The following is a 27,283-nucleotide window of genomic DNA, read 5'->3' on the forward strand; positions in this document are numbered from 1 at the left end:
ATCTTTAAATATTTAACACACTTATATGGTTTTTGCTGATTGGTAAGCTTATTCTCAACATTAACATACGTAATTCTTTTAAAAAACCACTCTTACTCCGTGTACTTAGGTTGGATGTTCTGTGGGTGTGGCTTCCATTCGTCATACATGCCATAGCCGTGGGGGATGTACCTGCGGCCATGGGGCTTGTATATCGTCGTTCCAGGCTGATTTTGCAATTGCGGAAAATGTCTCCTCTCCCGCTCTAGATCAACATAATACATGTATGCAAAAATAAGGGAGTTTGTTAAAAAATAAGATCAGCCGTGTTCTGCAAAAATTGGGCTTAATGCAAGGGAGTTAAAGATCAAGTGCCACGATTTTAAAACCCCATAAAACCTTTATTCATCGAATTTAGTGCATATCTAAACTGTTTCGCACCTCACTTCATTTAAATTACGGTGTTATTAGCGAGAACGAATAGATCAAAATCGCGATTTTTCACACATTCCGATGTACTCGCCATTTTCTTTCAAACCAGAAGTGACGTCACAAATCTTCCATTGTTCATGCTCTCAATAACGAACCGGCGTTATAAAGCTTCGGATGTATTATCTTTTCAAACTTTAGTTAGAAAAATTGATGGAAAATGGAATATGATAGAGATTATGATGAGTTTTCCATTCAACTGTACATGTATGAGTCAGAATTTAGCGACAGTCTGTCCGATTTTTTATAATTCATACTCGGACAGCGAGGTTAATTTTGTCGATGCTCAAGACAACCATCGTGTTGGGAATAGGGATTAGTAAATACACAACTGTGTTTGATGCATGTGTCGGGGGAAAAATACTTTTTGATTGTTATTCTACAGTACAAGCTTGTTGAATATGACTTGGTTACACAAAGCACTGGTTAATAATACAAAATTAGAACGGATACTTGTACCGGTTCTGATAAGGAAGAAATGTTAATATTTCTTATTACATGAATTTTAATTTAAAACATTGCTTCAAGAAATAATAAAAGAGTTTCAGTGTGAACACTTATATTAATTCATTGATAAATACAGTAGACTCTCTGTAAACCGGACGGTCTGGGGACCGGCGTGATCATCCGGTTTTCAGAGAGTTCTGGTTTACCAAGAGTATGAATATTGCCAAAATATACAGTGTATGCATTGTGTACAAAATCATATAAGAATAAAACAAACCATATACATTTACATGTACCATGTGATAACTGTACTCCTGTAAGGTTTATGTTTAAAGCATTCTTCAAAAATGTGTTTTTATTCGATTAACAGCAAAAAACATTCCATACCGACTTGTTTTGATTAATCCCAAAGTGAATGTGGTGCTATATACATGTACATACGTGACATTTGTCATAAAGGCGAGTGAGTCGTGTTCGAGTTCGCTATAAATAGCTCTGAATTAATTAACACTCAAAGACAATTTTGACGAATAGCGATTTGAGAAGACTTGTAGATTTGAGACTATTAATGCTGAAGATGCGTTTGAAATTAAGAAAAGGCAATGAATAAATTTGCAGACAGATGGATGGATATTTAATGGTCATATTTCTTACAGTTTTATCTGACAAACAAACAAACAACCATTTAAGCGTTAAAAACATGGCTATAAGATCTTTTAAACTACCCGAGAAGATCACAAGAAAGTGATCGTCGCAACGGCATGCATTAATTTTGTTATTAAATTGTTTATCATAAGCTTAATAAAACGATCAAGTCAATCACTTTTTGGTGTTACCGCACGTCTATTATAGACATTCACAGTTTGTTTAACATTATTTAATCGGACTTCTTTAGCGCGTTAACGACTTGACACCTTTATGATATGTTTAATCCGATTATCGATGATTGCGCGAGCAAAATGTGTGACACCGCACGCACTGTGCTGACTAGGTATTGTAATTTTCACGCATCGGGCATCTTGAGAATTTTGACCGTCCGGTGAACACAATGTTTTTTACGTTGAAAATGACCAAATTCACGGAGATATCCGTTCGGTTTCCAGTTTTGAGAGAGTTCGGTTTATTCAACATTTTTTTAACAAAGAAATAGAAGGAGAAAATACAGGACTGGCCCGACCATTCGGAATCGAGAGAGTTCCGGTATTCAGAGAGTCCGGTATTGGCAGAGTCTACTGCACAACTTCCATTATAATCCCACGATAATCAAAACAATAGCAAGGTGTAGGTCCAAGTGGGCAGAGTGGGGCATTTGTGGGACATGGAGCTGCACCCGCGCACTTGGTTAGCTAAGCCATAGCACTGGTCTGATAGTAAATCATTTTATGATTGTTTGTTGGATATAATTGGGCTTGGGCTAATCTCTTATCTCTGAAACCATACTGTGTCTGCAATAATCAACTGTGATATATCCACAGATAAGGCACATTTCAACAGCCAAATAGCCATAAACTCCATGACACTCTGTATGGACTAATACCGGTACACAACATTGGTAACTGGGGTCAATTTGTCTGTTAGTCATAGAATTCTTGAAACTTAGAAATCAACATAATGTCTATGTATATATTGTTGTCTGAGGCTATTGAAAACTGGACATTCAAGTAAGAAATGAAAGTGATCTTCAAGATCGTTACATTGTTTACATAAAAACCGCTTGAGAAGTTGAAATATTGTTCAACGTGTATTTATGATAGTACGCACAAAGTAAATTTAATTTTCACCTAATTATAGCTGTTAACCTCTGATCGGTGTATACTATGTTCAAGGTTTCGCATCTAATTGTATGAACCAATGACCGTGGTGTCAAAATTATGTAGGAGCGAACGTCCGCCTTGTCAAAATTAGACTAAGTGCGATTGTCCGTGGGAGCGATTGTTCGGATACCAATTACAGAGAAATGCCAAGCTGTTTTTGTTTATAAAATCAATAAATTGTACTAATAATTACAATTCATGTACAAAACCCTCCTCAATTTACATTTTTATCTAAATATTTCGATATAACATAATGAATGGTGTTAGTAAATAATATTACTATTTTTAGTAATACTACATGTATTCCAATTCCATTTAAAATGTCTTTTAATAATCTGTGTAATAGACAGTAATTTATTTGAGTTTAATATCAGTACAAGAATGTTATTTTTGATACTTTGTTGGTTAGTTAGCTGTAGCCTAGCTAATTTATGGTTTACAGTAAACTTGTACCTAAGTCAACTCGCACGGTCGTCAACTCGCACGTTGTTTGGTCAACTCGCACGGAAGTCAGCTCGTACCTAAGTCAATTCGCACGGTAGTCAAATTATTGATGTGTAAATGGGTTCTAAATAAGTTATTTATGCATAAACACAAATGAGACATTCTTTTAGAGTTTAGTTCAATACCTTTTATTGCAATATTTTCACAAAATAACTTTTTTTTTTACAAAATATTGTTTACACCATAGTAACATTATCAACACATTATAGTAGACAGTAAGATTACTTTAAAATATTTATTTTTTTAAGTATTATTTTAATTTTATTACAATATTAACACACATAATCAAAGCTTTATATATGTACACAAGTAGACATACATCTATATACTTTTATTTTAATTTTTATTTCAATAAATTTACACACAGTATCATAGCTTTACAATATGTACACAAGTAGACATACATCTACATAATTTTCCTTTTATATTAATTTCAATACTTACACACATTATCAAAGCTTTGAAATATGTACACAAGTAGACATACATCTAAATACTTTTTGTTTTAATATTTATTTCAATATATATATATCACTAATAATATGTGTGCATGCATATATTTATGTTGTTTTGAACTAGAAATATGGTAGAAATAATATTTGTAATTTAAGGAATAGGACATTAAGACTGATAATTGAAAAACGGACAGAACTATTAATTATTAAGAATTTAATAATTTGTTATACAACAATTAATGAAGATCCCGCTACGTATGGAAAACTTATTTCGCACACAATTATAGGAAAAAACGTATATCAATAATGTCAACGTGAGTACAAATACGTATATCTTAGTATCATATAAACCGCGCATATATGATTATCATACCTACATGTATTTAAACATGGTTGTACGAAACATTGATTAATTTTACAATAATACTCAATCATAATACAATTTTACAAGAATCAAAGGTGTATTTATGTGCATGAATTCACTATACGTATGTATTCCATACCACATATATGTTGATAATGATAACCTATTCTTAATTTAGATATTAAATAAGAAACTTTGATCTATTATGATATAACCGCATGCAACAAACATAACCAAATTTTCGTTTTAATTGTCTTTAATTTAACTTACACCTGATTATAAAAGTAAAACTTTTTAATTACAAGTTAAATTAACTTTAATTGAATCGTGCGCGGTATACAACACCCTTTACAACATTCTCCGTGTTGTGACAAACATTAAATTATCACTGATTAATTATCATACCAATTAAGTTTAATTGATTAATGTTTTGCCATTTTATTTATTGTTTGTTGTATATAAAACCTGTCACACCTCTTCCACACATTCATATAACCCGTGAAAAACATTGATCACGAGGTTGAAAGAGCCATTAAATGTGACAACCGTATATTCAGATTATTAAAAAAAGGACATAATTTCTATTATTAATACTTATAAACTACTTATAAACTACTGATCATATTACATCCTTCATCTATTTCTATATATTATTTTTTTGTGGGTGCGAATTGACTTCAAAAAGTGCGAGTTGACCAGAAATGCCGTGCGAGTTGACCAAAAAACGTGCGAGTTGACTACCGTGCAAGTTGACTTAGGTACGAGTTGACCGGCACACCTTATTTATTCATCAAATGGAATGTATTTGTCCTTTTTTTATCGCTGTTCGACTGATTAACCTATGTGTCCTTAATAATAAGAGAAAGGTTGTAATTTATTGTTTGTAACTTAAGCTGTTAATACATACATGCGTATAATATATTATTAATCTATTTCTTACGAGTAACATCATCTTTTGCAAAACCGAAAAGTCCCTAGTTTCCCTTTTCCGCACATTCTTTGCACCAAAAAAAAACGCACACTGGCAGTCGAATAACAATTGTAGTGCAAAAAAAAACACACACATGAAAAAGCACACATTATAATAAAACTTGTATAAAAAGAAGCATATTAACATAGCACGATATTGAGTGTAAAAGTTGACATTAAGAACGAAGTGTTTAGGCTTTGATCCGTAATATCATTTGACAAGTTCCCGTGTCATGCGCCTTGAGTGAATGTGACGTCACAACCAAAAAAGGTGGCGGAAATACCCGGGCGATTTACGGAAAACAATATCATCGTTTTAAGTATCATAATATTTTTTGCCATTGCTTCTGATGATACCACTCGTTTTAGAATATACATATTTATAAAATAGCTTTTTTCGTTATAAAATCGGCATTTGACCTTTAAGTGTTGTCCCAGATTAGCCAATCAGGGACAATTCCTGCTTTTTATGGATTTTTTAATTTAAAGGAGGTCTCTACTTAGTGAAAATCAAGCTAAGGCGGAAAGTGTAGTGCCCGATTAGCCTGTGCAGACTGCACAGACTAAGCATGAACTTTTGTCATAAGGGCACTTATAAGTGGATGGTCATATCTATCCTTAGGAGTATTTTCAATATAGCATGTGTTACAGTTAGATTAAATATTAATAGGAGAATTTCCTATATATTAAACAATAGTTTATATAGTTAATATAACTAGTTAAACTGTAAATAACTAAGTTAATAAATTGGAACATCAAATAAAATGTGATGTCTAATAATGTCATCAAATCAATAAAGCTTTGCAAGGGTTTAAGGGGCAGGGTGGGTCTTTGAGAGGCAAGGTCCTACGCCCTTCCATTTAGGTCTAGCTGGAGAACTGAATGCTGTGTTCAATCAATTCAGAATACAATTTCAAAATTTCTATAATTATAAAACATACTTTTATAATAAAAATAGCTTAGCAACAATTATATAATTAACAATTAATTTAACAAGAAGCAAGCGTTAGCCTTTCTCAGAACTGAAACCAACAACAAGAACAAAGTTACAAAGAGCTCCTTACATGTTCTTTTACTATTTTATTATTTCTGTAAAAAAACACATATTTTTAAATACTCAGACACTCTGGTTAATATGTTCTACAAAAGATAACAACCATGTGAATGTGGACCACAACCATTTCACACACTATAGACTATAAACAATTCTTAATGCGACACTCAAAATAACAAACCCATTTTTCACATGGGCTACACACCACTCTAGAACCAGCTCAAGACTAGGATTCAGACTAACCCTATATCACAATCAAACAAAACCAGTATTACCTTTTTTTTTAATTTTGAAGTTTTTATTTGTTGTAAATTAGACGTTCCTTGTCTGTTCATAATTTTTTTTTAATTTATAATACTCTTTCTTATATGCCCCTGTCTTGTTTTTTTTTCTTTTGGCAGGATAAAGTTTAAGTTGAATGCAGTACATTCAGTTTGACCAAGGATTACTGCACAACACTGCAAAAATTTAGACACAATATTTAAATTCATGTGTTAATGCTGCACTAAGCTGGTGAACATTGATAAAAGGGTAAACATTATAGATTTTTTATATGTTTTGTATTGAGGAATACAGAATGATCACTGACAGCTTACCCAAAGTGACAGCTATGATGGTTGTCTATAAGTTTGTGATTTTTATTACTCATGTAAATGTGCATATGTACAAATTATGCATTTATGTGCTGCCTATGTAACACAGGTATGCATTAAAAAGCACTGTTTTGAGACTGCTGATAAACAGTTAAATGATAGTAAATTTTACCTAGGGTTTTCATATTACTTTATGCTGTTTTTATAATGTGTTACATAAAGCTTCAAAGAGTTAGATATAAACCAAGACCTGTTCCAAGTGGTTCTGAAATATGAAATGATGTTTTCAAATCAACATTGAAAAGGTAAATAACATCGCGAATATATATGACATATCGAAATCAATACTTAACTGTATTTTTCAACAGTTATGTAAGCATTATTTATTAAGTTACCAATTTTCCCAGGTTTTCCAATCTCGGTAGTTACGTGCAACATTGTAATATATGATCTATATATGATCTATTTTCTAATAAAAGTGAAAGTAAATTATTTCTTCATGGCGTGCATAGTAACATACACACGACTGGTAGTTATCTTATTTGCTTATCTTGCGTTCTAAATATTTCATATGATAGAAACAGTCCAACAGGTGCGCTTTGTCTATCTACCGTCAATTTTTGTACATTTATATATTCAGTCCACATTACGAGAGGATAACTTAACAATGCACTGATCCCCTAATATGATTATAGGCACAGGTGGTTAGCGTGTGGCTATGATATTAATTAGTGAAAACATCATTTTGAATGATAAATAATCATATTATAACGAAAAATTAACTTTTCTGAAAAAAAAATATTTCACTATCAAATATATATATAACAAGGTATGCAACTCAAAATCACCCCAAAACGGGGTGCATCGCTTTGAACAGCCATATCTTCATCAATTGTGCAGCGATTTTCCGGATCTCGGTCTTATTCAACGCAGAAATGAATTTCCTTTCTGGAAATGTATATGTCTTGCAATATTTTTACAAATGCTGGGTCAACTTTTAAGAAATAACACGATACACAACACGCATGACCCAGTTGACAGTGATCATGTATTCTTTATGAATGAAATCTCCAGTCGTAAAGACACACCTCCGCATTGGACCAATGAAATCACTCGTATGTTTAAAATGTCAGTTAGTTGAAATGTATGTAAACAAAGGTTTCAAACGGCGCTGGACAGTTAGTCTTGATGCAGAATGTAACGACAAGAACGGTAATAATGTTTTTTCATACGTTTTATTGAATTATGGTATCGAACTACATGAACTTTGTAGGGAAGTTGCCCTTTACTCCGTGAAGATTTCAGTCTTAAAGACAGCATGATCACTGTCAACTGTCCAGCGCCGTTTGAAACCTTTGTTTACATACATTTCAACTAACTGACATTTTAAACATACGAGTGATTTCATTGGTCCAATGCGGAGGTGTGTCTTTACGACTGGAGATTTCATTCATAAAGAATACATGATCACTGTCAACTGGGTCATGCGTGTTGTGTATCGTGTTATTTCTTAAAAGTTGACCCAGCATTTGTAAAAATATTGCAAGACATATACATTTCCAGAAAGGAAATTCATTTCTGCGTTGAATAAGACCGAGATCGTGAAAATCGCTGCACAATTGATGAAGATATGGCTGTTCAAAGCGATGCACCCCGTTTTGGGGTGATTTTGAGTTGCATACCTTGTTATATATATATTTGATAGTGAAATTTTTTTTTTCAGAAAAGTTAATTTTTCGTTATAATATGATTATTTATCATTCAAAATGATGTTTTCACTAATTAATATCATAGCCACACGCTAACCACCTGTGATTATAGGTGCTACCTAATTTGGGGGCAAAAGCTTAAAAGATGTCTATTTTAGTTTGCATAATAATTATAAATAAAAGCCTGCACATTTAAATGGAACAACCCAGCTCCCAAAAGGTAATTCGTTTTTAGAGAAATGAGCCCAAAACATATTTTAAGATTCAGGCAATGGATATAGCAACCACTAGTCTTGTTTACAAACGTTTTAATATCAAGTTTAATGGTTGTTCACTTTTAAAATGAACGATATTTAATTAAAATTTCCATCTTAAAAACCTCTTGAATAGATGAAAGTAACTGCGTTCCAAGTAAAATAAATGTTTAAATATCAGGATAAATTTTATTATAAATTGTTGGGCATCTTTAAATCACTTGCATAACAACATATATTTTATCTATCTTTACATGTGTCTATTTACAGCAGTGTGACATCCGTGATTTCATCTAGACCCTGCTAGAAAAGAATAACTCAATGACATTTGTTGACAAACATGCATATGCGAAATTGGTGTCCACCGAAAAAGAAAATTATTTCTAAACAGTCAAAAAAAAAGTATTTTATTATTTAAATTGTGTTTTATGTTTCTTGAACATATTCAGGGATCAATAAGTTGAAGACGGAAGATGAAGTAGAAGGGGGAAATTATCATTTTTTTTACTTAAAGCGAGTATATTATATGATTTCAATGTCAACATTGTATTCTTCCTTCCTAACCCAACATATTAATATGACCGTATAATGTTAAATTAAATTAATTCACAATCCTCATATGGTACCATAAATCAAATAGTGCAATAACCTGTTTCTTGAACATATTCAGGGATTTTAATAAGTTGAAGACGGAAGATGAAGTAGAAGGGGGAAATGATCATTTTTTTTACTTAAAGCGAGTATATTATATGATTTCAATGTCAACATTGTATTCTTCCTTCCTAACCCAACATATTAATATGACCGTATAATGTTGAATTAAATTAATTCACAATCCTCATATGGTACCATAAATCAAATAGTGTTTACTACAGTAAAACAAGCAAGTAAACACGCATACGGAAGGAGTTTTTTTCTGTACAGCAGATATTTATTTACTATTAAATTCACCTTTTCTTTCATTTATTCTTCTGAACTTTAATGATAGTTTTGGATTTATCAACGTTTTATCTGTTTTTAAAAAGTTATAAAGAATTATTTATTCGGTTTAAGCTTTAAAAAAGAAGTCGGGTGTTTACCTTATTTTATTCGCATATTTAAATGAAAACCCTGCATAAGTAAATCGGAAAACTATTGGTATTCAATAAAAGCCAAAAAAGTATACACAACAATTATTCCCGGGTTGTTTGCATTGAGCTTGAATGTGGTCTTTTTCTTTACCCTAAGGTATATCGATGCTCCATGCAATTTATGGGAAGAAGTAGAAGAAAGAATTTAAAGCGATTGCTCATGGCATAAACTGATGAAACATAAAAAACATAAACATAAAAAACAACATGATGTGTCCAATTATTATTTATGCAAGAATAAACAAGATATATGTCTAAGATCAACAGGAATTTTTGCAATTAAAATATTTTAACAATTTTGCCACTATATCATAGGACAGAAAACTTAACATTCAATTACACAATATATAAAAAATTCTACAGTAAAACATGCTAGTTAATATTGTTTAATGTCTTGCTAGAATTCTTCAAAACAAAATGATCCCAAAACTGAGTGCGCTTCCTTGCTTTTTATGGTATGCTTTTTAGTAACTACTAGACTTACATAAAATTATATAAATGCATGGACACTATTTGTATAAACATAAATTTAACATGTTTGCTGCCTGCTAATTGTTTATTTCACTTCTCTTTTACTATTGTTTGTACATCTGATATGTGTTAGGCTGAAACTGCTTTTTGATGACATACAGACACTCTTCTTTACAGTCTACTTATATTGCATAACAATAACCCAACAGAACAATTGAATATTTCAAGGCCACAATAGCATAATTTCCATCACTGGCAAGTTTGATAGATCCAGAATGGCATCGTAATTCGTTGTTGAGTATTTTAGCATCCATTCAGTTTTGCTACGCAGAATAATGTATGGAGTGTGTGACGCCCAGTGCTTGACAGACCACCTTCTAAAATATTTTACAAAAGACAAATCAATAAAATACACATTTGTAAGGCAATATCCTATGTTTATGTAATCACAGTTTTTTTTCCAGTATGATCCCGTTTACTGTAGTACAAAATCATCGAGAACAAGTTTGAATATTGTTTACAATCATTCACAGTTTGGTACGAAAACAATTGAGTACGAGTTGAAATATTGTAAACAATTACAGTGTATCTTTACATACCAAAGAGAGAGGATCTTTGAATAATCATGTAGAATATTCTTAAGAAATATAACCAAAAAGTTAAATACATGGATACCATTTTTGTTTCAATAGTTTAAATGAATAGCTATAGATAGAACTAATCTCAAAATCGGCGAAAAATTGCTATGTGACGAAAGCAGTTTCCGTTTTATAAAAGGTAATCTTTAACAATACATTGATATTTTATGTAACAAAATACAAATATTACCAACGGATTTTTAATCAATTAAGTTGTTTGTGGTCTAATCTTTATATAGTGATGTGTAACCTTTTATATAAAAATACAATGTAAATGAGAATTTAGAAAGTGAGTGCAGACGAAGTTAAAACCAGTTAAAATAAGCTAAAATGTTGAAAAGTTAAATCGCAATAACGTTACATTTGGTAAGTAAACGTGTTCCTCGTGAAGAACAACCGCAACTTACCCAACTATTGCTCATGATCACGGGTAAAACTGCTTCCTGAGAGCGAATGGTAAATCATGCGTCATGAATTCTGACAAGTACACAGTAATGTGTCGTTATTCACCGGACGCTGTATTCGCAGTGGTTAGCTCCGCTTTAGCATTTGAGAGCTCGAAATCAACGCCGATGTTCATGAATACAGCGAATCAATTTTTAAACAGTTTTATTTATTGATTTAAGAGGATAGTAATAACCTAAAGATATTGAATTAATCTGATCAAATACATTTGCAACTAAACAAACGGAGGTAGAACATGGACAAGATTAGTATTCAAGGGAGATAATTGCATCGCGATAATATATGTCGCGTGACGAAAATTTTTGAGATGCATCCCTTGTATATTTTAGGTCTAAATTTCCATATGTATGAACGGTCAACGCCCGCTACGCGGGCTTTTGCCCGTATAAAATATCCTACACTAAATTCTAACGCAACTCTTTAACTATAATTCTAATTACTCCAACCTTTATATGATATTGCTTTTAAATTTCATATGCTGTTGTTTGAAATTATTTTGTGCATAAAAATATTCGTCCACGATGCTCTTGCCCTTCTGGAAAACTTGTGCGTGAAGACTTTAAGTATTGATTTTATTTCATATATAATTTGTTCTGAGTTGAATACAATGCACAGACTTGGTGATCTTTATATCAGCTATGTATTTGCACATTCAGCTTGATACGCTTATGTGCTACTTCCAGAAATTATGGAATTATAGTCACTTTATAGTCATACATCAAGGGGTTGTTACTCCAGAATTTATATGGTGGTCTTAAAATGTTTCATGTTAAATGAAAGTGATCTTCAAGATCGTTACATTGTTTACATAAAAACCGCTTGAGAAGTTGAAATATTGTTCAACGTGTATTTATGATAGTACGCACAAAGTAAATTTAATTTTCACCTAATTATAGCTGTTAACCTCTGATCGGTGTATACTATGTTCAAGGTTTCGCATCTAATTGTATGAACCAATGACCGTGGTGTCAAAATTATGTAGGAGCGAACGTCCGCCTTGTCAAAATTAGACTAAGTGCGATTGTCCGTGGGAGCGATTGTTCGGATACCAATTACAGAGAAATGCCAAGCTGTTTTTGTTTATAAAATCAATAAATTGTACTAATAATTACAATTCATGTACAAAACCCTCCTCAATTTACATTTTTATCTAAATATTTCGATATAACATAATGAATGGTGTTAGTAAATAATATTACTATTTTTAGTAATACTACATGTATTCCAATTCCATTTAAAATGTCTTTTAATAATCTGTGTAATAGACAGTAATTTATTTGAGTTTAATATCAGTACAAGAATGTTATTTTTGATACTTTGTTGGTTAGTTAGCTGTAGCCTAGCTAATTTATGGTTTACAGTAAACTTGTACCTAAGTCAACTCGCACGGTCGTCAACTCGCACGTTGTTTGGTCAACTCGCACGGAAGTCAGCTCGTACCTAAGTCAATTCGCACGGTAGTCAAATTATTGATGTGTAAATGGGTTCTAAATAAGTTATTTATGCATAAACACAAATGAGACATTCTTTTAGAGTTTAGTTCAATACCTTTTATTGCAATATTTTCACAAAATAACTTTTTTTTTTACAAAATATTGTTTACACCATAGTAACATTATCAACACATTATAGTAGACAGTAAGATTACTTTAAAATATTTATTTTTTTAAGTATTATTTTAATTTTATTACAATATTAACACACATAATCAAAGCTTTATATATGTACACAAGTAGACATACATCTATATACTTTTATTTTAATTTTTATTTCAATAAATTTACACACAGTATCATAGCTTTACAATATGTACACAAGTAGACATACATCTACATAATTTTCCTTTTATATTAATTTCAATACTTACACACATTATCAAAGCTTTGAAATATGTACACAAGTAGACATACATCTAAATACTTTTTGTTTTAATATTTATTTCAATATATATATATCACTAATAATATGTGTGCATGCATATATTTATGTTGTTTTGAACTAGAAATATGGTAGAAATAATATTTGTAATTTAAGGAATAGGACATTAAGACTGATAATTGAAAAACGGACAGAACTATTAATTATTAAGAATTTAATAATTTGTTATACAACAATTAATGAAGATCCCGCTACGTATGGAAAACTTATTTCGCACACAATTATAGGAAAAAACGTATATCAATAATGTCAACGTGAGTACAAATACGTATATCTTAGTATCATATAAACCGCGCATATATGATTATCATACCTACATGTATTTAAACATGGTTGTACGAAACATTGATTAATTTTACAATAATACTCAATCATAATACAATTTTACAAGAATCAAAGGTGTATTTATGTGCATGAATTCACTATACGTATGTATTCCATACCACATATATGTTGATAATGATAACCTATTCTTAATTTAGATATTAAATAAGAAACTTTGATCTATTATGATATAACCGCATGCAACAAACATAACCAAATTTTCGTTTTAATTGTCTTTAATTTAACTTACACCTGATTATAAAAGTAAAACTTTTTAATTACAAGTTAAATTAACTTTAATTGAATCGTGCGCGGTATACAACACCCTTTACAACATTCTCCGTGTTGTGACAAACATTAAATTATCACTGATTAATTATCATACCAATTAAGTTTAATTGATTAATGTTTTGCCATTTTATTTATTGTTTGTTGTATATAAAACCTGTCACACCTCTTCCACACATTCATATAACCCGTGAAAAACATTGATCACGAGGTTGAAAGAGCCATTAAATGTGACAACCGTATATTCAGATTATTAAAAAAAGGACATAATTTCTATTATTAATACTTATAAACTACTTATAAACTACTGATCATATTACATCCTTCATCTATTTCTATATATTATTTTTTTGTGGGTGCGAATTGACTTCAAAAAGTGCGAGTTGACCAGAAATGCCGTGCGAGTTGACCAAAAAACGTGCGAGTTGACTACCGTGCAAGTTGACTTAGGTACGAGTTGACCGGCACACCTTATTTATTCATCAAATGGAATGTATTTGTCCTTTTTTTATCGCTGTTCGACTGATTAACCTATGTGTCCTTAATAATAAGAGAAAGGTTGTAATTTATTGTTTGTAACTTAAGCTGTTAATACATACATGCGTATAATATATTATTAATCTATTTCTTACGAGTAACATCATCTTTTGCAAAACCGAAAAGTCCCTAGTTTCCCTTTTCCGCACATTCTTTGCACCAAAAAAAAACGCACACTGGCAGTCGAATAACAATTGTAGTGCAAAAAAAAACACACACATGAAAAAGCACACATTATAATAAAACTTGTATAAAAAGAAGCATATTAACATAGCACGATATTGAGTGTAAAAGTTGACATTAAGAACGAAGTGTTTAGGCTTTGATCCGTAATATCATTTGACAAGTTCCCGTGTCATGCGCCTTGAGTGAATGTGACGTCACAACCAAAAAAGGTGGCGGAAATACCCGGGCGATTTACGGAAAACAATATCATCGTTTTAAGTATCATAATATTTTTTGCCATTGCTTCTGATGATACCACTCGTTTTAGAATATACATATTTATAAAATAGCTTTTTTCGTTATAAAATCGGCATTTGACCTTTAAGTGTTGTCCCAGATTAGCCAATCAGGGACAATTCCTGCTTTTTATGGATTTTTTAATTTAAAGGAGGTCTCTACTTAGTGAAAATCAAGCTAAGGCGGAAAGTGTAGTGCCCGATTAGCCTGTGCAGACTGCACAGACTAAGCATGAACTTTTGTCATAAGGGCACTTATAAGTGGATGGTCATATCTATCCTTAGGAGTATTTTCAATATAGCATGTGTTACAGTTAGATTAAATATTAATAGGAGAATTTCCTATATATTAAACAATAGTTTATATAGTTAATATAACTAGTTAAACTGTAAATAACTAAGTTAATAAATTGGAACATCAAATAAAATGTGATGTCTAATAATGTCATCAAATCAATAAAGCTTTGCAAGGGTTTAAGGGGCAGGGTGGGTCTTTGAGAGGCAAGGTCCTACGCCCTTCCATTTAGGTCTAGCTGGAGAACTGAATGCTGTGTTCAATCAATTCAGAATACAATTTCAAAATTTCTATAATTATAAAACATACTTTTATAATAAAAATAGCTTAGCAACAATTATATAATTAACAATTAATTTAACAAGAAGCAAGCGTTAGCCTTTCTCAGAACTGAAACCAACAACAAGAACAAAGTTACAAAGAGCTCCTTACATGTTCTTTTACTATTTTATTATTTCTGTAAAAAAACACATATTTTTAAATACTCAGACACTCTGGTTAATATGTTCTACAAAAGATAACAACCATGTGAATGTGGACCACAACCATTTCACACACTATAGACTATAAACAATTCTTAATGCGACACTCAAAATAACAAACCCATTTTTCACATGGGCTACACACCACTCTAGAACCAGCTCAAGACTAGGATTCAGACTAACCCTATATCACAATCAAACAAAACCAGTATTACCTTTTTTTTTAATTTTGAAGTTTTTTATTTGTTGTAAATTAGACGTTCCTTGTCTGTTCATAATTTTTTTTTAATTTATAATACTCTTTCTTATATGCCCCTGTCTTGTTTTTTTTTTCTTTTGGCAGGATAAAGTTTAAGTTGAATGCAGTACATTCAGTTTGACCAAGGATTACTGCACAACACTGCAAAAATTTAGACACAATATTTAAATTCATGTGTTAATGCTGCACTAAGCTGGTGAACATTGATAAAAGGGTAAACATTATAGATTTTTTATATGTTTTGTATTGAGGAATACAGAATGATCACTGACAGCTTACCCAAAGTGACAGCTATGATGGTTGTCTATAAGTTTGTGATTTTTATTACTCATGTAAATGTGCATATGTACAAATTATGCATTTATGTGCTGCCTATGTAACACAGGTATGCATTAAAAAGCACTGTTTTGAGACTGCTGATAAACAGTTAAATGATAGTAAATTTTACCTAGGGTTTTCATATTACTTTATGCTGTTTTTATAATGTGTTACATAAAGCTTCAAAGAGTTAGATATAAACCAAGACCTGTTCCAAGTGGTTCTGAAATATGAAATGATGTTTTCAAATCAACATTGAAAAGGTAAATAACATCGCGAATATATATGACATATCGAAATCAATACTTAACTGTATTTTTCAACAGTTATGTAAGCATTATTTATTAAGTTACCAATTTTCCCAGGTTTTCCAATCTCGGTAGTTACGTGCAACATTGTAATATATGATCTATATATGATCTATTTTCTAATAAAAGTGAAAGTAAATTATTTCTTCATGGCGTGCATAGTAACATACACACGACTGGTAGTTATCTTATTTGCTTATCTTGCGTTCTAAATATTTCATATGATAGAAACAGTCCAACAGGTGCGCTTTGTCTATCTACCGTCAATTTTTGTACATTTATATATTCAGTCCACATTACGAGAGGATAACTTAACAATGCACTGATCCCCTAATATGATTATAGGCACAGGTGGTTAGCGTGTGGCTATGATATTAATTAGTGAAAACATCATTTTGAATGATAAATAATCATATTATAACGAAAAATTAACTTTTCTGAAAAAAAAATATTTCACTATCAAATATATATATAACAAGGTATGCAACTCAAAATCACCCCAAAACGGGGTGCATCGCTTTGAACAGCCATATCTTCATCAATTGTGCAGCGATTTTCCGGATCTCGGTCTTATTCAACGCAGAAATGAATTTCCTTTCTGGAAATGTATATGTCTTGCAATATTTTTACAAATGCTGGGTCAACTTTTAAGAAATAACACGATACACAACACGCATGACCCAGTTGACAGTGATCATGTATTCTTTATGAATGAAATCTCCAGTCGTAAAGACACACCTCCGCATTGGACCAATGAAATCACTCGTATGTTTAAAATGTCAGTTAGTTGAAATGTATGTAAACAAAGGTTTCAAACGGCGCTGGACAGTTAGTCTTGATGCAGAATGTAACGACAAGAACGGTAATAATGTTTTTTCATACGTTTTATTGAATTATGGTATCGAACTACATGAACTTTGTAGGGAAGTTGCCCTTTACTCCGTGAAGATTTCAGTCTTAAAGACAGCATGATCACTGTCAACTGTCCAGCGCCGTTTGAAACCTTTGTTTACATACATTTCAACTAACTGACATTTTAAACATACGAGTGATTTCATTGGTCCAATGCGGAGGTGTGTCTTTACGACTGGAGATTTCATTCATAAAGAATACATGATCACTGTCAACTGGGTCATGCGTGTTGTGTATCGTGTTATTTCTTAAAAGTTGACCCAGCATTTGTAAAAATATTGCAAGACATATACATTTCCAGAAAGGAAATTCATTTCTGCGTTGAATAAGACCGAGATCGTGAAAATCGCTGCACAATTGATGAAGATATGGCTGTTCAAAGCGATGCACCCCGTTTTGGGGTGATTTTGAGTTGCATACCTTGTTATATATATATTTGATAGTGAAATTTTTTTTTTCAGAAAAGTTAATTTTTCGTTATAATATGATTATTTATCATTCAAAATGATGTTTTCACTAATTAATATCATAGCCACACGCTAACCACCTGTGATTATAGGTGCTACCTAATTTGGGGGCAAAAGCTTAAAAGATGTCTATTTTAGTTTGCATAATAATTATAAATAAAAGCCTGCACATTTAAATGGAACAACCCAGCTCCCAAAAGGTAATTCGTTTTTAGAGAAATGAGCCCAAAACATATTTTAAGATTCAGGCAATGGATATAGCAACCACTAGTCTTGTTTACAAACGTTTTAATATCAAGTTTAATGGTTGTTCACTTTTAAAATGAACGATATTTAATTAAAATTTCCATCTTAAAAACCTCTTGAATAGATGAAAGTAACTGCGTTCCAAGTAAAATAAATGTTTAAATATCAGGATAAATTTTATTATAAATTGTTGGGCATCTTTAAATCACTTGCATAACAACATATATTTTATCTATCTTTACATGTGTCTATTTACAGCAGTGTGACATCCGTGATTTCATCTAGACCCTGCTAGAAAAGAATAACTCAATGACATTTGTTGACAAACATGCATATGCGAAATTGGTGTCCACCGAAAAAGAAAATTATTTCTAAACAGTCAAAAAAAAAAGTATTTTATTATTTAAATTGTGTTTTATGTTTCTTGAACATATTCAGGGATCAATAAGTTGAAGACGGAAGATGAAGTAGAAGGGGGAAATTATCATTTTTTTTACTTAAAGCGAGTATATTATATGATTTCAATGTCAACATTGTATTCTTCCTTCCTAACCCAACATATTAATATGACCGTATAATGTTAAATTAAATTAATTCACAATCCTCATATGGTACCATAAATCAAATAGTGCAATAACCTGTTTCTTGAACATATTCAGGGATTTTAATAAGTTGAAGACGGAAGATGAAGTAGAAGGGGGAAATGATCATTTTTTTTACTTAAAGCGAGTATATTATATGATTTCAATGTCAACATTGTATTCTTCCTTCCTAACCCAACATATTAATATGACCGTATAATGTTGAATTAAATTAATTCACAATCCTCATATGGTACCATAAATCAAATAGTGTTTACTACAGTAAAACAAGCAAGTAAACACGCATACGGAAGGAGTTTTTTTTCTGTACAGCAGATATTTATTTACTATTAAATTCACCTTTTCTTTCATTTATTCTTCTGAACTTTAATGATAGTTTTGGATTTATCAACGTTTTATCTGTTTTTAAAAAGTTATAAAGAATTATTTATTCGGTTTAAGCTTTAAAAAAGAAGTCGGGTGTTTACCTTATTTTATTCGCATATTTAAATGAAAACCCTGCATAAGTAAATCGGAAAACTATTGGTATTCAATAAAAGCCAAAAAAGTATACACAACAATTATTCCCGGGTTGTTTGCATTGAGCTTGAATGTGGTCTTTTTCTTTACCCTAAGGTATATCGATGCTCCATGCAATTTATGGGAAGAAGTAGAAGAAAGAATTTAAAGCGATTGCTCATGGCATAAACTGATGAAACATAAAAACATAAACATAAAAAACAACATGATGTGTCCAATTATTATTTATGCAAGAATAAACAAGATATATGTCTAAGATCAACAGGAATTTTTGCAATTAAAATATTTTAACAATTTTGCCACTATATCATAGGACAGAAAACTTAACATTCAATTACACAATATATAAAAAATTCTACAGTAAAACATGCTAGTTAATATTGTTTAATGTCTTGCTAGAATTCTTCAAAACAAAATGATCCCAAAACTGAGTGCGCTTCCTTGCTTTTTATGGTATGCTTTTTAGTAACTACTAGACTTACATAAAATTATATAAATGCATGGACACTATTTGTATAAACATAAATTTAACATGTTTGCTGCCTGCTAATTGTTTATTTCACTTCTCTTTTACTATTGTTTGTACATCTGATATGTGTTAGGCTGAAACTGCTTTTTGATGACATACAGACACTCTTCTTTACAGTCTACTTATATTGCATAACAATAACCCAACAGAACAATTGAATATTTCAAGGCCACAATAGCATAATTTCCATCACTGGCAAGTTTGATAGATCCAGAATGGCATCGTAATTCGTTGTTGAGTATTTTAGCATCCATTCAGTTTTGCTACGCAGAATAATGTATGGAGTGTGTGACGCCCAGTGCTTGACAGACCACCTTCTAAAATATTTTACAAAAGACAAATCAATAAAATACACATTTGTAAGGCAATATCCTATGTTTATGTAATCACAGTTTTTTTTCCAGTATGATCCCGTTTACTGTAGTACAAAATCATCGAGAACAAGTTTGAATATTGTTTACAATCATTCACAGTTTGGTACGAAAACAATTGAGTACGAGTTGAAATATTGTAAACAATTACAGTGTATCTTTACATACCAAAGAGAGAGGATCTTTGAATAATCATGTAGAATATTCTTAAGAAATATAACCAAAAAGTTAAATACATGGATACCATTTTTGTTTCAATAGTTTAAATGAATAGCTATAGATAGAACTAATCTCAAAATCGGCGAAAAATTGCTATGTGACGAAAGCAGTTTCCGTTTTATAAAAGGTAATCTTTAACAATACATTGATATTTTATGTAACAAAATACAAATATTACCAACGGATTTTTAATCAATTAAGTTGTTTGTGGTCTAATCTTTATATAGTGATGTGTAACCTTTTATATAAAAATACAATGTAAATGAGAATTTAGAAAGTGAGTGCAGACGAAGTTAAAACCAGTTAAAATAAGCTAAAATGTTGAAAAGTTAAATCGCAATAACGTTACATTTGGTAAGTAAACGTGTTCCTCGTGAAGAACAACCGCAACTTACCCAACTATTGCTCATGATCACGGGTAAAACTGCTTCCTGAGAGCGAATGGTAAATCATGCGTCATGAATTCTGACAAGTACACAGTAATGTGTCGTTATTCACCGGACGCTGTATTCGCAGTGGTTAGCTCCGCTTTAGCATTTGAGAGCTCGAAATCAACGCCGATGTTCATGAATACAGCGAATCAATTTTTAAACAGTTTTATTTATTGATTTAAGAGGATAGTAATAACCTAAAGATATTGAATTAATCTGATCAAATACATTTGCAACTAAACAAACGGAGGTAGAACATGGACAAGATTAGTATTCAAGGGAGATAATTGCATCGCGATAATATATGTCGCGTGACGAAAATTTTTGAGATGCATCCCTTGTATATTTTAGGTCTAAATTTCCATATGTATGAACGGTCAACGCCCGCTACGCGGGCTTTTGCCCGTATAAAATATCCTACACTAAATTCTAACGCAACTCTTTAACTATAATTCTAATTACTCCAACCTTTATATGATATTGCTTTTAAATTTCATATGCTGTTGTTTGAAATTATTTTGTGCATAAAAATATTCGTCCACGATGCTCTTGCCCTTCTGGAAAACTTGTGCGTGAAGACTTTAAGTATTGATTTTATTTCATATATAATTTGTTCTGAGTTGAATACAATGCACAGACTTGGTGATCTTTATATCAGCTATGTATTTGCACATTCAGCTTGATACGCTTATGTGCTACTTCCAGAAATTATGGAATTATAGTCACTTTATAGTCATACATCAAGGGGTTGTTACTCCAGAATTTATATGGTGGTCTTAAAATGTTTCATTATTTTTTTGGCTGCTTCAGCGTTCAAAGATCTATCAATAAAAAAGATAAGAAACATTAATGAATTGTATTTTACATCATTAAAAAATAAAAAATAAGTTAAAATAATACACTTCACTTTTATAACATACGTGTTTCTGCAACAATATTCAGTGACAAGACTTAATGTTTAATATAAAGAAGTGAAACTCCAGCTGCTGGAGCAGTATTGCATTCTCATTATACACAATTAGTTGGCCTTTTATTTAAGGCAAGGCAAGTGACCAATTGCCCAAACAGCACAAAACAGCACAAAACAGCACGATACAAAACAGCATACATAACACATAAATGAATAAAGTTGGGGTCACCGCCTTGGAACGGTTAACGCTATGCATTGGGGGTTTAAACCGGTTTTAGAGCGCTCAACCTCACACTTGGCCCAGCAATATTAATGATACATTTAAGTGTAAATAAAATTAAACCTCATAGCATTGTAACTCAAATTAAACAATAATAAAAGGGAATAAAAACGCATTCAATTTAATTACCATTAATTACTCAATGGTAGGAAAGAGACCAGAGCAACAGAGCTACAACTTTTTGAGGACAATGAAATGAAACTACGAACAAGTGTCAACTACATTCCTTCTTTATAGAAAAAGATTTAGGATTATAGCATCATAGAGTTAATAATTCAGATCATCATCGCGCAAATACAGGAAGAAGCAGCAATAATGGGTGTAAAAGTTCCATATTACATTGCTTGGTTGTTTATGTGACTGCAAAAAATTAAAAAATAAAACAAGAAACGCCTGTCAGAGAGAAAATAAAATGAAAATAGAACGCTATAAACCCAATGACCTATGCATGTAGATTACAACTGTGAATGTTGGTCGTATGACTTCTTAAGGGGTGTATACAGATATGAGTTAAAGATTATCCAGTGCGAATGCACAATAGAACCATTGTCTTGTAAAAACCTGCAGCCACAGGAAACAACTTCGCGCTGATTTATGCCATGTGCTTTAGACTGGCGCCCGCGGTGTTTATGATATTGATGAAATTGTAAAAATTAAGGTTAACTTTTTGGCATTCAGTCCTGTATTTATAGTTATGTGTCGTTTTATTGTTTTATTTTGTTATTTACGCATATTAAAATTGTGTTATAGACAGACGCCCGTGAAATTCATGATTTGATGTACGATGTGAGTCTAAATGTAGTTTTCATGCAGATTTGTTCATACGACACAAAGACACAATTATGTTCAATAGTGAAAAATGCCCATAATATCACTTAATATCACTAACCCTAACCTTACTAGTAGGTACATTGATGACATACTTAATTTAGATAATCCATTCTTTGAACAATATATACACAAAATCTACCCAAACGAATTAGTCTTAAATAGATCGTGTCAATCCAATACACACGCTGCGTATTTAGACTTACATTTTAGTATTAATAATAATAATATGATTCAAACTAGTTTATACGACTAACGGGACGACTTTAACTTTGAAATTGTGAATTTTCCGTTTCTAGATGGCAACATCCCTAAAGGACCTTCCTATGGTATTTACATTTCGCAGTTGATACGTTATGCCAGAGCATGTTCATGTATTAAAGATTTTAATGATCGTAATCTTATATTAACGACAAAATTGCTAAAACAAGGTTTTTTGTATCCTAAGAAGTAAATTCGCTAAATTTCACTCAAAGTATGGTGATTTAATTTCAAAATATAATGTTTCCTTAAAATGGCATTTAACTAATGGCATTTCCCATCCATCATTTTATGGAGAGGTTTTGCTCCAGCAGCTGGAGTTTCACTTCTTTATATTGAAACGTATTCGCGAATTACAATATGTTAAAGAAAATGTTTATATTAAACTTTTCAATTTAATAAACTCGTTTTTAACAAAAGGATATGATACTAACGTACTTAAAAACACGTGTTTGATGGTTTTCGATTCACTATATCTTTCTTCCCTTAAAATTTGGAATCATTAGTGATATTATAGGCATTTTTCACTGTTGAACAAAATTGTATCTTTGTGTCGTATGAACAAATCTGCATGAAAACTACATTTGGACTCAAATCGTTCATCAAATCATTTCTGTCGTCAGTTGTCAAAACACCTGTATACTGTTTGATTCCAATAATGTCGCTTTAATGGAATTACTATTTTTATATGTTTGATTCTTAATATTTAATCAACTAAACATGTTTTATTTGGGCATTTTTCACTGTTGAACAAAATTGTGTCTTTGTGTCGTATGAACAAATCTGCATGAATACTACTTTTGGACTCAAATCGTACATCAAATAATTTCTGTCGTCAGTTGTCAAAACACCTATATACTGTTTGATTCCAATAATGTCGCTTTAATGGGATTACTATTTTTATATATTTGATTCTTAATATTTAATCACCTAAACTTGTTTTATTAGTAGTACAATTTTGCAGTAGCCCCCCATTAATAGTTTTATTATTACTTTACAGTACCGCCCCTGGATTTTTTTCACGTCATTGTGTCTTCGCCTGTCAATTACGTCATAACTCTTTCTCTGTTCCTGGGTACATGTAAGCTACATGCATAGGTCATTGGGTTTATAACGTTCAATTTTATTTATATTTTCTCTCTGATAGGCGTTTCATTTTTGATTTAATTATTATTAATTTAATTTTTAGCAGTCCCATAAACAACCAAGCAATGTAATATGGAATTTGTACACCCATTATTGCTGCTTCTTCCTGTATTTGCGCGATGATTATCTGAAATATTAACTTAATGACGCTATATTTTTAAATCTTTTTCTATAAAGAAGGAATGTAGTTGACACTTGTTTGTAGTTTCATTTTATCGTTCGTCAAAAAGTTGTAACTCTGTTGCTCTGGTATCTTCAATACCATTGAGTAATTAAATTGTAATTAAATTGAATGCGTTTTAATTCCCTTTTAGTATTGTTTGATTTGAGTTACAATGCTATGACGTTAAATTTTATTTACACTTACATGTATTATGAATATTGTTGGGCCAAGTGTGAGGTTGAGCGCTCTATAACCGGTTTAAACCCCCAATGCTTTGAATTGACCGTTCCAAGGCGGTGACCCCAGCTTTATTCATATTTTGTGTTTATGTTGGTTTGTATTGTGCTGTATTGTGCTGTTTTGTACTGTTTGGGCAATCGGTCACTTGCCTTAAATAAAGGACTAACTAATTGTTTTTAATGAAAATTCAATAATGCTCCAGCGGCTGGAGTTTCACTACTTTATATTGTTTGTGACACCATATGTCGCCAGATGTTAAGATGCCGTTATTAAGATAAGATACCGCGCGTCACCTTTTAATAACATGTCAAATGACAATCAAGGCTTTATTGATGCCGAGTTCTATCAACGACGTAGATCTGGTTTTATGACTCTAAAACAATGCAGATGAACCTGATAAAATAATTGTTTAACGAAAAACGAACTGTTATATGATTAACGTACCGATAACAGAAACCAACTAAATCTTCAAATATATTTAATAAAATCGCGTCACTTCGTTTTATTGTACATGGACCTATACACACATATAGGTCCCTGAATTGTTCTTTAATACCGTCATGGCGGCGCATGCGAGTATTCAGCGGCGCTCATCCAGGAGTTTTCGATTTCTGGGATTGTCTATACATCTGTGTTTTAGATAAGTTTTATCATAATAAGTTTAAACGGATGGCCTCTTTTTGTCTTGGTAATTATAGTAAACATTCAAGCTGTTGTTCTTTTCTCTTAGAATTTTGCTCAAAATAGGTTTCTATCATATTTCCTCGCAGTCGGCAAAATTTCAAATTTGGTAGTTTAACAATTTTAAGTCTTTCCTAAAGTGACATGTTTTTTAGCTTTGGTAACATTTTGGTGGCTCTGACTTAAACATTCTCAATACTATGAATCTCTATATTTTACTTTTTAGATGGACAACAAACACTACTAGAATATTCACTTGTTTTTGTATGTGTCCCTCAACTTTTAGATTGGTGTCTATGGTTTCAACAACATGTTTTTTTTGTAACGCGTACTACAGATGCCTGACCTCCTTCGTATTTCGGCATAGTGTAGACTCTCGCCTCTAGTGTTTTGTAGATAGTGGCAATACTTTCCACTTATTGGCCATTGACGGCTCAAGTCAACAAATATATTTATATAATCTTGGAGCATTAAATGGTCATCATTGGTGGAAATTTCACTATACAGTTTTGTATCATCTAAGGACATGAAAACGTTAGAGTCCACGCATTCTCTATAAATCATTCATAAACACCGCAAAAAGTAAAGATCCTCGATCAGAGCCCTGTGAATAGTTCTCTTAGACTTAGATTCTCTGTTTTCGGTGGCTTAAAAAGATCCATATCCATTCAAGTTTGTACCTATTCACAAGTTTTACTGTAGGTTAATTGATCGAGATTCTAGAATTCCAAACTGTCTATAAATTGTTACTGTTCATAAAATTAAAGTATATACGTTTACTGTTGTAGTTTTTTTTACATCTTTGCCATTTCCTTGTCACTACTCGGTATAAATAATTCCCCATCTTAAGTATCACGCAGCTCTGATATTCCAAAATGTGTCTTCCTTTTAGATTTCATATATGCCCAGAAATTCTTTCAATAAGATTTAGCCATCTCAGCTATTTCCTTTTCATGTTTTTTGTGCTTCTTTGGAACTGTTGTTTGCGCGTTGTCTCTAGCTCTTATCATACTGATGTCTATCCGACATAAATATTGTTTTAAACTCATTTTATTTGTTTATAAAACTGTCTGCGTAAGTATACTCACGCATCAGATTTTTAAAAATGCCTGTAAACACAATAAATAACAGAATTCAACGCATTTACATTTGAATCTTATCCTATTTGGAACGTTCACAATCTTTCTTTTCCGCGGAGGGCCTCGAACCATAAAGTAGTATTACCCCGAATGGTCACTGCTGGTTTTCTCTTTCGCGATGCGACTAGAAAGATTATGCGTATTTTTCGGTAGGTTGAAGACGGGATTTATGCATCTGGTTTTCATCACGCCACTATCGTAAGATACAGAATGAAAATGTAGTATAATTCTTTCATGCACAAATAATAACACGTTATATCAAGGATTATATACGGAAATAATAACAGGCAAGTACATGAGTGCTTTACTGCTTATTCTTTCTAAATTGTAGTAAGGTACCTCTACTTTATTCAATGCAAGCTGTTTATCACACGTTTTCGCGATTTGTTTACATGTGTGAATCTGTTGGACCGCTAGTTGTCGTTGTCAAACGGTAATAGTAATTCGATGATTCAACGAAAGACCTAGTATAGACGAGTTAATTGTTATTGTTTACATTCGGTATTTTCCGCGCATGCGCACTGACTGGTTGGCAAAAACACTGGTTACAGTCACGTAAAACATGTATAAAGGGCTTTTGTTAAGTCAATTAAACGATAAAAAATCCGAAATAAACATTACAACTCTTAAACAATAGTGCAAATATATCATATTTAGAACCAATAAATGTATATTCATATATATATAATTTCCTCTTTATAAAAATACAAATTAGTTATTAGCCTCAGAGTAAACATGGTCGGAAGACTAAATACTGACAATACCACACAACAAAACAATAAATTAGCCGTATT

At 31.7% G+C, this 27,283-nt stretch overlaps 1 protein-coding gene across 9 annotated transcripts in view; it reads right to left on the reverse strand.

The window, feature by feature from the left end:
- LOC127853844 (spermatogenesis-associated serine-rich protein 1-like) overlaps nt 1-16,735 on the reverse strand; it is a 34,555-nt gene extending 17,820 nt beyond the window's left edge. For 5 of the 9 annotated variants that reach the window (XM_052388645.1, XM_052388644.1, XM_052388639.1 and 2 more), the window contains exons 1-3: nt 16,649-16,735; nt 7,064-7,110; nt 97-244 (exon numbers count right to left, since the gene is read on the reverse strand). In XM_052388645.1, coding sequence (XP_052244605.1) covers nt 97-244; nt 7,064-7,106 — 191 coding nt within the window. In that variant the 5' untranslated portion in view covers nt 7,107-7,110; nt 16,649-16,735. Of the gene's footprint in view, nt 1-96; nt 245-7,063; nt 7,124-16,590 lie in introns of those variants that run through there. The other 4 variants (XM_052388647.1, XM_052388641.1, XM_052388646.1 and 1 more) reach the window with 4 other exon arrangements.
- Nucleotides 16,736-27,283: the final 10,548 nt, after the last annotated feature.

Source organism: Dreissena polymorpha, chromosome 12, assembly GCF_020536995.1.
Source record: "Dreissena polymorpha isolate Duluth1 chromosome 12, UMN_Dpol_1.0, whole genome shotgun sequence".
NCBI lineage: Eukaryota > Metazoa > Mollusca > Bivalvia > Myida > Dreissenidae > Dreissena > Dreissena polymorpha.